At 52.4% G+C, this 14,605-nt stretch overlaps 2 protein-coding genes and 1 pseudogene across 2 annotated transcripts; 1 reads left to right on the top strand and 2 right to left on the bottom strand.

The window, feature by feature from the left end:
- Nucleotides 1–128: 128 nt before the first annotated feature.
- SAPIO_CDS1543 (Macro domain-containing protein) lies at nt 129–832 on the bottom strand (the record flags this gene model as incomplete). Its single annotated transcript, XM_016784787.1, has 2 exons — nt 129–159; nt 219–832. The coding sequence occupies 2 exons, from the start codon at nt 830–832 to the stop codon at nt 129–131; spliced, it is 645 nt and encodes a 214-aa protein (XP_016645544.1).
- A 3,463-nt stretch (nt 833–4,295) lies between these two features.
- On the top strand, nt 4,296–8,552 carry SAPIO_CDS1542 (annotated as a pseudogene; the record flags this gene model as incomplete).
- Nucleotides 8,553–10,029: 1,477 nt separating this feature from the next.
- SAPIO_CDS1541 (Uncharacterized protein) lies at nt 10,030–13,499 on the bottom strand (the record flags this gene model as incomplete). The annotated part of the gene is made up of 6 exons (XM_016784786.1): nt 10,030–10,377; nt 10,446–10,756; nt 10,826–10,904; nt 10,967–11,788; nt 11,853–12,036; nt 12,109–13,499. The coding sequence occupies 6 exons, from the start codon at nt 13,497–13,499 to the stop codon at nt 10,030–10,032; spliced, it is 3,135 nt and encodes a 1,044-aa protein (XP_016645543.1).
- Nucleotides 13,500–14,605: the final 1,106 nt, after the last annotated feature.

The raw sequence follows: 14,605 nt of genomic DNA, 5'->3' as shown, positions 1-14,605 counted from the left end.
CGGGATTCGAAGAGGTCAAATTTCTCAATTCCAGAACCGTGGTATTAAAATAAAGAGTAGAATCTATACGTGACAGTGTGAATGTACTTGAAAAGAATGCTGCATTTTCCATCTAGGGTAATGGAAATCTAGCTTGCCTCGGCAGGAGGGAAGAATTGACTGTTTCTTTCATTAGCAAGAACCATCTCAAGATCTGTTGGCAGTAAGGGATAACTCACGGTACAGCCTCCTTATAGGCAACCACATCCTTCGTCTCAAACGTGACAAAGATGACCCGGCGCAGACTCTCCCCGTCTTTCCCCTCGAGGAACTCTCTCGTTGTTTCGCATGCAACCCGGGCAGCATCTCGACTGGGATACCCATAAATGCCCGTGCTAATGGCACTAAACGCCACACTTCGGCAATCATTCTCCACCGCAAGCTCCAAGCTCTTCCGGTAACAGCCCCTCAAGGCAGCCTCTGCTCGCTCTCGCCCTAGTTGCCTATACACGGGGCCGACGGCATGAATCACCTTGTCAGCAGGCAGCCGGTAACCCTTAGTAATCTTGGCGTCGCCGGTGTCGCATCCATCCAGCGTGTAGCACTCGTTCACCAATTCGGGCCCCGCTGCACGATGGATGGCACCGTCCACGCCGCCGCCGCCCAGTAGGCTCTCGTTGGCGGCGTTGACGATGGCTCCGACGTGCAGGCGGGTGATGTCGCCGCGGTAGACGCTGACGCGATCGTTGATGGTGGGGGAGGCGGGGCGGAGGGGGTTAGCGACGGGGGTGAGGTCGCCTTTTTGATAGAGTTGGGTGAGGGTGGGGATTTCGTTGAGGGCGACGACGGACATGGTGGATAGAAGTCTTCTGGAGAGCATGAAATAAGGGTTGAGTTGATGGAGTTGATGAAGGAGAGAGCTGAGATTGAAGAGAAAAGAAGAGAGGAGAAAATAAGGTTACGTCACAGTACGAGAGTGGAAATGAATGCTCGGGAAACAATGAAGACGGGTTGAACCTTCCGCATGTGTTCTCCAAGGAGGGGCTGATGATGTCGTTACGAGGGACAGTTGAGGAACGAGGGAAAGAGCGAATGAGCGATGGATTTTGGAGGTCAATGTTCATAAAAATATGAATAATTCTGCGTAAAGCACAAATCTGTGCACAATTTCCCTCCCTTGCAGCGACCCGTAAGTCTTAGGATAGAGCCTTGCAGATTCGCATTTTCCTCCCTTCGCCAATCCGACAAGTCGCTGGCATAAGGTTAATGGGTGGCGGGGATGGCCTCCCTCAAACCTAACTTCTAGTCGTCGAATGAGCCCAACCAACGATATTGGTAGGGCATGCTGTTTTAGTGGCCTCTGCGCATGTTAAGAGAGCACTGCGATCCATCCGCTGTTTCAGTCTTCATGCCTCTCTCAGTTCAAGGTGACCGCTTTCGAATTGGCGGCCATTGGTCGATTGAATAGAACAAAAGGTCCCCGAAAGAAAGAGAAAGATAAGAGAGGGAGTTGACAGGCAGTTAAAGCGGTGGCTCCCTGGCGTTTTCCAGTTGGAAGTGTCTGTTAACTGCGACGAAGGACAAGAGGCTGTTGCACATCTGATGGGACGTACGGTGACGCAAGCTCTAGCACAGAAGGGAAAACCCAGAGGTAGAGGGGAAAGACATTGAAAACAGCCTCTACATAGCCCTGTGGGCTGAAAGTTCTAGACCTAGCTTGGACAAGACGGATGTCGCTGAGTGACCCAAGACTCCATGATGCGGTATGGCAAGATGTATTTTGATTAGAAACTAGAGATGGATTGATGGATTTGACCTGGTAACTTTACAGAACATGTTTAGTTGTTTGCTCGTCGATGTTGTGTGAGGGGAAAGGGAACCAACCTTCCATAGTTTGGAACCAGTCAGTCAGCTATCATCGCGGTTAGAATTCAGCTCTCGTTCTCAGGTAGAGCGGGGAAACGAAACGTCGAACTATCTGATTGTCCGTAAGCCCACCAGCTCGCCCATCGGTCTGGGACTGGACTGCCTGCATACCTGCGCCCTCAAACTCAGGTCTCGACGAGAGTCACAGGGAGCTCACATACCTACCTGGCGGTCGGCCGATTCACCAAGGAGCGGAACGGAAGATTGAGCGAGACAAAGGCGTATTTACCCGGAGCGGGTCCGGCCCGGCTTAGGGCCAGAGGAGAGCGAGCATGAAAGTGAGAAAATATTATTGTGTGCGTGAGTGAGTGTCGAGCAGAGAATCATTATCCCGGAAGTGGCCCCATATTTGCAGAGGCTCCCATCTTGTTCCAAAGTATGACAGACTGGACTATTGGTAGCTCCACGTTTCATGATGGCAGCTGTGCTTGGCTGTGTCTTCTGTCGTGTCTTGTCAGAAGTCGTGATATTTGCATGTGGGAAGGAAAGACGGGTGGTGCCTGCCCCCAGTCAAAGCGGGTGAGATCCCAGGAAAATTGGCCAATCCGAAACACGTCAACACGCAGCTTCCCTCTTTCCATATCACCAACCTGTACACGAAACCGCCATCTGAATTAATTGCTGGCAACTTGCATCGACATCATCATCGGTATCGGCGCCGCACATCTTGCGTCTATCGGTTGGCTTACTTATTCTTCAATTATGATTTCGTCCAGACTTTTCTCTGTGGTGCCAGTGCTGATTGGGGAGACGTCTTGTCGATGGTCGTGACCCTGGACGAGGAGGGCTCCCTCACCAAGATCTGTGACACGGCTCGCACAGCCGCCATGAAGGCGTCAGTTTCAGACCCTTGTCCCTGGTCTCACACTGCCGTCGAGGTCTGTCGTCCCGTTTCGTCACCACACTTGCCCATTGTCCTATTCTCCCAGTTTTCAAAGCACAGTGTATGCTGACCTGCTCCATGAAGAAGTCCCCATCCTACCAGGAGGTTTGGGCTTGCATCTTCGCTAGGGCTCCTGGGATTCGGCTGCCTCACACCGTTTCTTTAAGAAACGGAATAATATAGGAACGGCTTTACTATTACAGTCTTCTGTCGTACTGAAGCACTGGTGCCGTCGCTCTGCAGTTTCGCCAATACAATCGCTGTTGCTCCGAAACATCTCCCATCTCAATCCCACCTTTGTTTCCCTTCCCCGAGTTCAGATGCCGACGATGGGATGCTTTTCTCGTCGCATACAGGTGGACGGGAGTCGGTCCATGTAACCCACCTCTCCCATCGAGGCCGCACGATGCCGCTAACACAACGGTTTCGATGTAAAGGCAGCCACTCTCCTGGATTGCCCCTGAATCTGGATGTGGAGCAGCAGTCACCGGCAGCCACCGACAGCTCGAGCAACAGCCGTAGTCGGACATCATCCTAGCCTAGAGCAAGTCTCACCACGCTGATATCCGAACGTAGTAATGTCGATCCCTCACCGGATCCTTCCCGGCGGCACCTTCATCCCCAGATTACTCTTAAGAACTCTATGCCCTGCCCTTGATCCCTGCCTGTTCATGATTGCCGTTATCATTGTCAATCATTCATGGTCTGGCTCTCCTCTCTTCCGACCTTTTACACCCTTCCTGTGGGACAGTCCGTCTTATGTGCTTATGCCCATCCACCCATACGTGGTGTAGTATTAACCCGCTGTCCATTGCCCATTTTCTATCCCGTCCCCTCTGTCAATCACGCCAAGACGACTTAAGCCAGCTCTAGTCAATGCCGCACCATCAAAGATTGATCTGCTCATCATCCATCTAGCGAGGCAACACCAAGGACGATCTACTTCTCAACAGCGTATCCGACGCACAGTAGGTCTTGTACAGCTTCCTGCTCTATGCCTTGTTCGGTTCCATCCTCCAATTCGTCTCACATTTTCCCCACATCATTTCCTGGTTGGCGTTCGTCCTGGGGGCTAAGGTAGCATATTATCGAACAGCCTTACAATACCAAAGGCGTTTCTCACCTTCCCAAGAGTTCACGCACTCCTTCATCACCACGAAAACGACTCGAGTTGACCCGAAATCTTAACTGAAGGAGGGTCCTGTGAGTCGCTGCGCCGTCGGAGTCGAGACGAGAGCGAACCTCACAGATTAGAGCTCCGCACTTATACCCGAGCGATTGGGGGCTGGCTTTACTGCGGCGACCCTTTTCTCACCATTTCCTTGCCTTTCGAGGGAAAAAAAACGACCGACCGACCATGGTTTTCGAGTTATCCAAGGTTCACATGCTGCGGTAGTAGTATGTGTCGGGCATCAACAAGCCAGGAATCGAATTAAGCTCTGATTGGAGCTTGACTCTCACACAACCCGCATCTCCGCGATCTCACCCTCGGAGAATCCTGGAAGCCATGTCTTCGATTTCCGATCCAGACAGCACAAGCGCAAGTCCTCGCTCTCGTAGGAAGCGTAGCCTATCTGACTACCATCAACATACCCGCCAACTGAGCCAGCACACGCCGCCCATCTCATCTTCTAGCAACTCCGCCGCTCCCAAATCCAGTTCCCCCGCATCTCCAGCAACTTCCGAACGCCCTTATCACCGATCCAATAGCTCATTTAGTGTCCCTCGCCGATCTCCTCATCATACGCACTCGCTTAAGAATCTGAGCTCCGCCTCGAACATTTCTGACGCAAGCACTTTGATATTACAGCCCGATGTGTCGCCCTCACCTTCTCGGAATGGGCCCGACTTTTTTGTCCAACAGGAGCAACAACAGCAGCTGAGAGCCTTCGAAAGGCCGAAAGACCAAACGTCAACCACAGTCTCCGCGAACTACCTGCCGAGCGATCGATCTTCAGGTGCCGAAAAGCTGGAGGATGGCCTAACTAACATAAATCTGCCATGGAGGCCGCGGTATCTCAAAAGGCGGGTAATGGCAAGCTTTGCACTGGTTTTCGCCGCACTCATTGCCCTTGCACAAGCGATTTTGAATTATTCCAATAACCACGGCGGATTGGGGTATCCGAAGAAGTATACTCATTATCTATGGCAGTATGGAGGCACTGCCGTCACCACAGCTGTTCTCGTAATTTGGAATCGCGTCGACTACCAAGCGAAAGCTACAGCTCCCTGGCTTCGGCTGTCCAAGGGTCAAACCCGCGCCGAACAAAGTCTCTTGCTGGACTACGTGTCAGATTTCCAATTTGTTGCGATTTCTAGGGCATTAGCAAACCGCGACTTCCTTGTCGCAATCGTCACCTCGATTGCCGTGCTGCTCTGGGTGCTTATACTTCTTGCAACTTCGATCATCTCTCCCGCCTTTATCGGCATCGCAAAACCAGACACGCCCATTACCCTTCGAACTGCATTCACCGATTCGAATGCGGGGCTACAGACTATCGGTCCGGCCCCCTTCCTGTCCATGGTTGGCGTGGCTTTGACTGATCTTAGCTTCCCGGATTGCATTTCGAACACTGTCGCCTACCAATCTTTTACTGCTGACCTCCTCCCTGCATCTGCGCAACTTGACGTGGTTGTTGATGGATTCACGAGTGCCCTAGATTGTGATCCCGCCAGTATTGCCCTTAACAGTCTTAGATATGCTGCCTCAACCTCTCAAACAGCTGTTGGTCTCGCAGTATCTACCACCACATGCTCTATTGAGCTCGAAGTCATGACATCCGCCCTTATTAGTGAATTTCAAGGCCACAACAGTACTTATCTTCTATCCTTCCAAACTGGGTCGTGCGGCGGGTCAAGCTCTCCCGACGACCAAAGGATCGCCATCATTTTCCTCAAAGTTGACCTTGATCCGAACTCCTTCACGGAGTCGCCGCCTACCGAAGATACCACCCTTCAAGGATCGATCTCGAGGTCAACGCAGCTGCTATGCAAGCCTAGGTATAGTATAACGCCGGTCGGTGTCGTCAAGAGAGGCGAGGAGCTGGAGACTATTGGAGAGATGAAAGGAGCGACAACTCGGCAGCTGGCGAATGTCAGTCCAGCCGATCTGATTGCTGCCCATACAAGGAGCTACCGATCGATCGACGAGCGGCGTGGAGGAGGAACCAATGGTCCTTACACCGATCCTGCAGAATTCATCGATAGCGATGTCTTTATTGACGCTGACCTACCTATGCTTGGAGCTTTACATTTCAAGGCTCGAAGATCAGGATCGCCACCTGCTCTTGGCAACCTCGAAGACTCTAGCTTTCTAGCTAAGATGGTCGATGAATATTTCCAGCAATATATGGTTTTTATCGCCCGCGAGGGCCTTATGGAAGATGTATCACTACCATCAACGGGAGTTGCCACGGTAGTCAGCGACCGGCTTGTCGTCCGGTCTGGGCCCATTCACATCTTGACAGGAATTCTCGGATTGTGTCTCATCCTTTCGGTAACGGCAATCTTTTTCGTCCCAAAGAAGGGGTTCCTCCCGCGTACCCCCGATAGCATCCTCAGCAAGGCGACGCTGCTGGCGCATAGCAAATCTCTACTTCAGGCCCTTCGAGGAACTGGCGCAGCTGAAACGAGGACCCTGCGGGACCGCCTCAAAGGGTCGGAATACTCGATAGGCGTTGAATCATACGAACGAACCGCTGATAACGGTCTCGGTTATTTCAAGATTTACAACGGAAACCCGGCCGAACGGGGCAACTTAGCCGAGTTAGGGAAGAGAGGGCACTACCAGCCCCTTGCGCTGAGTCCTGCCGCAAGGGTTTTGGGCATCTTGACCCTTGCGGGAATGATTGCCGGACTGGAAGTGCTGCTCAGAGAATCAACGGCGGCTAACGGCTTCATCGACATCCGTGATGATGGCTGGTATCACTTGCTCTGGACCGCATCGGGGCCTGCACTCTTGCTTGGCTTTGTCGCCATTTACTTTGCTGCGGTCGATACCTCCGTTAGAGGATTGGCTCCGTACGCCGCACTCAAACGGGGATGCGTTTTCCACCGGTCCATCGCGATGGACTATCTCGACAAGTCGCTGCCCCGCGTCCTCCATAATTCGTTTACCGCGAGAAATTTTACCGTCATGGTCTCTGCCCTGGCTGTTGCTCTCGCCGCAACTCTCACCATCTTCTCTGCCTCTCTATTCTCCGCTGTATCCGTTCCACTATCAGCCGATCTGTCCATCCCAACCGCAGATTTCTTCGCCACCACGGTGACCGAGCCATCGACCAAGGTACTCACAGCAAACTCCGCCACGGACGCTCTAACGGTGTCGCTGATCCTAGGTGCCAATTTTTCCTTCCCGCCATTTACCTTTGAAGACCTCGTCTTCCAGACTCTTGGCCTCGAAGCCCCTCCCGAGGAGGTGTCGCCCTTAGATCAGGAGACGGAGGGTGCGAACGACCCCGAAGAACTGGTCGTTTCGGTCAATATCCCCGCTCTTCGCCCGAAGATGATGTGTCATCTCTTTTCTTCGGGAGACGTCGCGACGAATTTGACGCTTGATAACTACGAGATTAGGGGTAACCGAAACCCGCTGCGCATCGACGTCCCCGGCGAGCAATGTTTTAGCAGCGGTGGCGATTTGGAAACGAGCAACGCAATCATCTCGACCCTCCCAGGAAACGGCACTACCAGTTCCTCCTCTACCGAACCGCTCCAGTTCGGGCTTTCGCTCGCAGCGCGAGGAATATCGCAGTGCTCGGACTGGCTCTACGTCTGGGGCACGGTCGCCAACGCTGGCACAAACGATACGGCCGTTTCCAACGTAGGCGTCTTCGCCTGTAACGAGACAGTCGAAGCCGTCACCGTTACCGTCAACTTCCACGGCCGCAACTTTGAAATTCGCCCCGAGGACCCTCCTGTGGTCGACGAATCTTCTGCTACTACTCTCGGCGGTGAAGGTTTTTCTTCCGTGGAGCTGGAGCCTCTCGCGTACGAATCCCTGGTAAAAGTCTCAGGCGCCGATCTCCTTGATCCGTTCTTCAGCCTTCTCGTCAACTCTCGGTACGCCGTGCCCATAGAGTCCCTATCCTCCTCCAACGAAGCAGCGATGCAAGCCGTAGCCAACGGTATCCTCAAACACCACGGCATTTTCCGCGCACAATCCCTCAACTCGAACCATCGCGTCTCCTCCACCACCACCACCATGTCCATCACAAGCGACGCCACCACGCAATCAAACCTCACGAACGCAATGGACTCCCCCTCCACAATTCCCGCCTCTGTCCGCTCCTCCACCGCCCTCTCCGGCCTGCGGCGCCTCGAACAAGATCCCCTAACAACTCGCATCCTCCAAGCTCTCCTATCCGCTATCCTTCTCCTCTCCCTCATCTCGTGGATCATATCACCGTCTTGCAAATTACCCGCGCGCAGGCCTCCGCACGCCATCGCCTCCATCGCATCCCTCCTCGCCGACGGGAACATCTTTGGCTTCTTGCCTCGCGGGGCGGAGTGGATGACCGAGGCGGAAATCGAACCCTGTTTCATGGACGGGAGCCGGACAATGTCTTTTAAGATGGGCTGGGAGGCTGTCCGGAGGAGGGGTAGAAGAAGGGATCGTCCTATGGCAGACGATGGTAGGCAAGGGGAGGCGTATGCTATAAGGGTGGTGAGGACGGGTGGATGGGGAGGTGGAGAAGAGGCGGGCATGGGGATTTTGGCGAGGGTTGCTATGGGACATCGGGGGTTTGTTAAGGGGTGGAGGGAGTAACTCTCTCTCTTTCTCTCTCTCTCTCTCTCTATATGCCGCTATTGTTATCATCATCTTTCTTTTTATATATGTTCATCATGGGTATGAGTGCCGACGGAGTTTATGGAGTTCCGCGTTCTATACGATACCAAAAAGCTGGGAGCGAGTGGGTTATCTGTTTCACCTCTCTCTCCTTGTTTTACTTTTCATTTCATCCCTGGCTTGTCTAGGGGATCGGAACAGGCGTACTATATTTTTCTTTTCCCTGGTGTTCCTAGATCTAGGGAAGTTGATTTGGGAGGGAAAGACCGGATGTATGTAGACTAGATGGAATTATGGAATATCACACTCCAAATGAAAGAAAGGAGTCTTCAACTTTACTCCGTGTTTCGTTAGCCACCGATGGCCGTTTCTAATTTAATTTCGTCTATTGGTGTTGAAAACATTCTCAGATGGGGTCAAGGCTAAGCGGTTCCTGTCCATGGATGGGATACGCCGATAGATCCGATTTTAGCAGAACATTCCTCGCCTCCGTTGGAGATGCTAAACACGCTCCCTCGATGGGTAGCAGAGGAGTAGGATATTAGAATATCGTAAATCGAATCAGTAAAAGTTCGTTTGGAACGCACCTTTCCAACTTTTCAAAGTGGCGGTTTGTCTGTGTATGTGTTTTTTTATGAAAATTTGGCTCTGGCATTCCAACGACTCATAGAAGCTCAAGTGGCCGAGCGGTGACGCACTGCTTATGAACAACCTCCGCAAGGCGCCGGCGTGGAACCCGGTCTGGTCAAACTATGAGGGCGTGGAGGAAATGGGAAAGGGAAAGGGAAGTCTGGGAATTGGGGAGGGAGAAGTGGGAATTTCCCCCCTCGCCGGTGCTAGTTTCATCTATATTATACTAGACATTTTCTCTTCTTCTTTCGCGTCGGGGATCCTCTCTCCAGGGCTCTGTTTAGGTTGTGATATCTCGAGGCTAGAGGGAGGGTGGAGTTGAGGCGGGGAGCGATGCTTGGAGACACTGCTGGTACGGGACTTTGGCAACTTTTATTTTATTTATTTATTTTTTTATGTGCTTGACTCCCTCCAAAGTTGGGGACATTTTCACCTAGTAGTATAAAAATGTTCAATCGCTCACTTCCGAATAATCCTATGGAAAGAGTATTCAAAAAGAATGGCAAAAATGTAACACAGGCGAGACAAGTTCAACAGAGAGAAGATTTCAGAACGCCTCGTAGAATCATTTGCATAGTGGGAATCATGTAGACTAGAGAAGAAGGAAGAAAACCAACTCAAGAATGGGAGATGAGTACACATAGAATCCATGAAAACGAGAAGAAGAACCGGTTCTAACCCCCTTCCCGACCCCCAGCCATGTTTTCTACATACAACAACACACAGAAAAAAAAAAAAGCTTGTTCCAATTCACTACCTGAGAGGGAAATGGCGGACTTGCACCAAGGTGAGAGAGAACAAAGCGAAAAGGGCTTGCCAAGAAGGCTTAGAAGTAGCTCCTCATGGCTTCCTGGTATCCGGTTCCCCCCTTCAAGTCCCGGTCGAAGCTCTTCAGCACGTCGAGCACCTGGCGGATGTGCTTCATGCTGAGGGGCTCGCCGCGATTGACCGCCAAGGCCTGCGCCGTGCGGACGGTGTTCTTGATCTGCCGACCGTTGAGGTCGTGCTTGGCAAGATCCGTGTAGTCCTCCTCGGAGAAGGGCATGAGGTCAATCTTTTCGAGGACCCTGACACGCTCGATGAAGATCTTGAAGATCTTCTTCTTGGCCTTCTGGTCGAGCGAGTCGTAGCGTAGGGCGATGTGGATACGTGATTGGAAGGCGTCGTCAAAGGTCTGAGAAGATGAAGCTGTTAGTGACATAGGGTTTCCTCATGACAAGGAAACGGATCGTCGAAACATACCTCGACACGGTTCGTGGTCAGGAACAGAATACCCTGGAAGTATTCCAGCTGCCGCAGGAAAATGCTGACAAGAGCATTGCGGTGGATGTCATGCATGTTGCGCTTCTCGAGGAACACATCAGCCTCATCAAGGAGGAGGATGGCGCCCCAGGCATGGCAGATGTCGAGGATCTTCTGGAGCTCTGATTCCAAGTATCTCGAATCCGTTCCAAGCTCTCCGGCAGAGGCCATGTACAGAGGGCATTTGAGCAGCTCGCTGATACCCTCGGCGGTCAATGTCTTGCCAGTGCCAGGAGGTCCGTGAAGGACGGCTAGAAAAACACAACGGAATTAGCAACTTGGCTCACCGAATCCCTACTCTTTCGCGATATTTAACTTACCAACAAGACCCTTGCCCTTGCCCTGAATCACATCGTCGATGCTCTCCGCAGCATGGTACTTGTGTGACTCGACCAGAGCCTGCCACAGACGTTAGCAAAAAGAAAAAGTGACTTCCAGAGAAAGCTTCTTTTCCTACATACCCTGACAATGTCCTTCGTCTTCGGCTCAAGAACAAGCGAGTCGTAGGCGCTATCATTCCACTGAATCTCCTTGATGCCGGAAACCGTGAACTCGAGCCAGAGCTTCTCCGAAAAGGCGAAACCCAGCACGACGGGCGACGCAATCAAGTACTCCTCGTCCGAAAACTCCGGAGTCGCCGGCTTCTCCTCCTTGGCATCCTCGACGTCATCCTTGGCGTCGTTGCCCTTGCTGGATTCTTTATCCTTGCTCTGCACAGTATCAAGGTTCTCCGCCCTCTCATCATCGGAATCGCCCCTGCGAACCCGGACGGCGCGAACATTCCCGTCTTTATCCTCGATGAACTTGGTCACATACTTGGACCTCCGTCCTTCCTGCTGCGACGTCGAGCTTTCGCTGATGGAGCCGGTGTCACTTTCGCTCTCCGATCCACCACCGCAACAGCAGCTACCATTCTCATCGTCGGAATCCTCGTCATCGTCGGAGAGATCGTGGTCCCTCGGGCGGACGATCGAGATGGGGTAGTTGGGGTTAATTCGCCGGTGGATGGCCGGGTCAACCATGACGCGTCCGTTGATGTTCACCTTTACTACCGCCTTCTTCTTCTTGAAGTACGCCATGCCTTGGTGGTTCTTGTAATGGACACCACTGAGTTGTACGAACTTCTTGCCCCGCTCAACGAGGGTCTTGCGGAGCTCTGTCTCGTTCTTATGGTAGCTCAGAGGGTAGCAAGGAAGAGCGGTGATCTTTCGGGCGCCCTGAAAGTCGGGGATATCGACGGACATGCTTCCATGGCCGAACTTCTTACCGTCGTACTCGAAATACTACAAAATATTCGGGTTAGCTCGAGAATAAACGTAGAGATTATAGGTGACTCTCTCTCCTTACCTTTCCTTCGACCCAGTAAAAGTCACCCCGGGCCATCGAGTAATGCTTCTCCGCCATATCGACCTTGAAGACCCTAGGCTCATCGTGGCATCCGTATGTCGCAGTGTAAACTAGAGTGCCAGGCTTCCATAGAGCCCAAATCAAGTCGAAGGTGATGAGGCCGTTCTCGAGCATTGGATAGAGACTAAAAAAAAATATTTAGTAGTTAGTACATCGTGCCTTGTCGTATTCGTGCCGCAGCCCGAAGGAATCTTACCTCTTCTTAACTTCCGCATAATCATGATCGAGGTACTTAACCAAAGTCCTGAGTTGACGACGCCTTGTCTCGTTTCGCTTCTGATCCCTCTTGCGTTCCTTCTTGGTCGATCCCGATGGCTTCGCCTTCTTCAGCTTCTTCACGTGCGCCCGCATGTCTTCAAGATACAGGAACAGGATATTGGGGTCAAGCTTGGGGGTTTCTTCAACCAAGCTCACGCCCTTGATGTGACCCATGACATCCTGCAGGCAGTCGCGGAGGACCTTGCTCTTGATATCAACATAGGTCGACTTATACTTGCCCTCCCAGTCAAACGTACGCCGGACGTGGAAGAGATAGCCCTTGTACTTCGGATCCACGGTCGTCTCGGCAGTGTCCTGGAGCTTGTAGTTGTGAATCGAGCTGTCCCACACTTGATCCACGCGCTTGTAATCCATGCGGCCATTCTTGGAAGATTTGCCCGAGTTCTTCTTTCCACTCTCTCTCCTCCTCCTCCCGTCTTCGTGGGGGAGAGGAAGTCTGCCGCCGGGACGTCCGTTGCCGCGGAAGGGAGGGATACCGCCCAGTTGCCCAGGGGTTGGCTGATTATGCAACTGGGGTTGGTTGGGGAAAGGGTTGTTGATTCCGTGGCCCATGTCAAACAAACCTAGCTGCAGAGGATAGAGGGCAGGCTGGTTGAACCGCTGCAGCTGCAGTTGCTGGAGCTGCTGCTGGAGCTGAAGCTGCTGTTGTTGGAGCTGTTGTTGTTGGAGACGGAGATCTTGCTGGTTCTGTCGGCTGTTATCCAACTCGGAGCCATTCGTCTCTTCCGTCTCATCAGTCTCGTTGCTCTCGTCAGTCTCGGCACTGTTGTCATCGTCCTCCTCCCTGTCGCTCGCAGCGTCGGAGTCAGAGTCGGAGTCGGAGTCGGAATCCGAGGCCTGAGCCTTCTTCGACTTCCTTCTCTTCTTCTTCTTCTTAGATTTAGCAGCCTTTTTATCCTTGTGCCTGCCAGACCCCTTCTTGGCCGCCCGCTTCGACTTCTTTCTCGTCACCTCTTCATCGGAGTCAGAGTCTGATGCATCGCTATCATCGTCGCTATCGTCGGAAAATGCCGAAGCATCGGAATCCGAGTCAGAATCGGAGTCGGTTTCGACAACCTTGGTCTTCTTCGCCTTCTTGGCTTTCTTCTGCGTCTTGCTGTTCTTCTTTGTGCGGTGGTTATGTTTTATCGTCTCCTTGCCATCGTCTTTGCGATCGACCATCTTAGAGTCGGACTCAGCCTGTTTCTTAGACGTGGCCTTTTCAGAGCTCACAATGGTTGAGTCGGTGGTAGACTCCGGCTTGGGAGTGGCGTCGGCTCGCCGGCAGGAGTTATCCTGCGCCTCCATCTCGCTTGGCTGGGGATCCATTAGTGACTGAGTTGAGAGCAGAGCGCAGTAGAGGGAAGTGAAGAAATGAAGTGAGGTAAGGTGTGCGGTGGCGCGGTTGATGACGGTTTAAATAAGAAACCGGGCAGGAGCCTCAATAGGAATATAAGCTGGCCAGGCTGGGGCCTTAGGCGCACACAGCACAAACGGGGACACGATACAACGGCCAAGGACAAGAAATGCTCGGATGACAGATGACAGCCAGCATTAATAAGAAACGGCCACTCAGTTCCCAAGTCCTGGGGGCGGGCGGTTGAAGGTCTCACAACGACACGGCCCACTAGGTCCACGTTCGCTCAGGAGGTTTGCTATCTGGAGAATGGGTCTGAAGTGAGACAAAATCATGAAACCAGAAAATACAAACTCCCATCCAACAAACCGCCAAGGAGATAATGAATCCAAATGATGAGCTGAGGAAAACAGAAAGAACGAGTATCCTCGCAAGGCCCTTGAAACGTCACGATAGTTCCAGCTGGGTGGTGGTTGATGAAGGGGGCAGTACCAAAACAGCTCACTTGGGGCGGGGTGAAAGATACAAGATACATCAACCAAGGGTACAGACCGGACCAACAAAAAAAGGTTGGAATTCACTGGACACCTTCAAAATTGAGCAGGTCCACGGAAATAGAGAAAAGAAAAATAGTGAAGTGCAGCCGCAACTTAGGAAGAGGCCAGGTTTGGGGAAGCGACCAGGGAGAGCACCAGCTCAATGCGTCTGGCCAGGCCCAATCCGAGTCTTCCATGTGATGGTGGAGAGGATCAAATGCAGAAACAACCACTGAGCCAGTGAATCGATGAGCCGCTACCTGTTGTAATACTTCGTTGCTACACTTGTGCTTGCACTTGCAGGTCGCGGTTGCCCGTCGTCGGGAAGCTAGACGGGAGGTACAATGTCTGGTACCCTTTGTACCCTTCCTTATGTCATGGGACGCAATACAATTCAAATTGTACTCGCACAGCCGAAGACGTCGGTACGGATACATGCGTACATGCGGAAAGCCCCAGGAACAACATCGCTGGTCAGCAGCTGGTCAGGCCGCTAGTATGGAGTGGGCAGACGTGCGTGAGGATTGGTCCTGAATGGGCTA

Source organism: Scedosporium apiospermum (genome assembly GCF_000732125.1).
Source record: "Scedosporium apiospermum strain IHEM 14462 chromosome Unknown SEQ_SAPIO_0066, whole genome shotgun sequence".
In the NCBI taxonomy this organism is placed as follows: domain Eukaryota; kingdom Fungi; phylum Ascomycota; class Sordariomycetes; order Microascales; family Microascaceae; genus Scedosporium; species Scedosporium apiospermum.
Note: the sequence above shows the minus strand (reverse complement) of the source record. Positions and strands in the feature narration are given on the sequence as shown.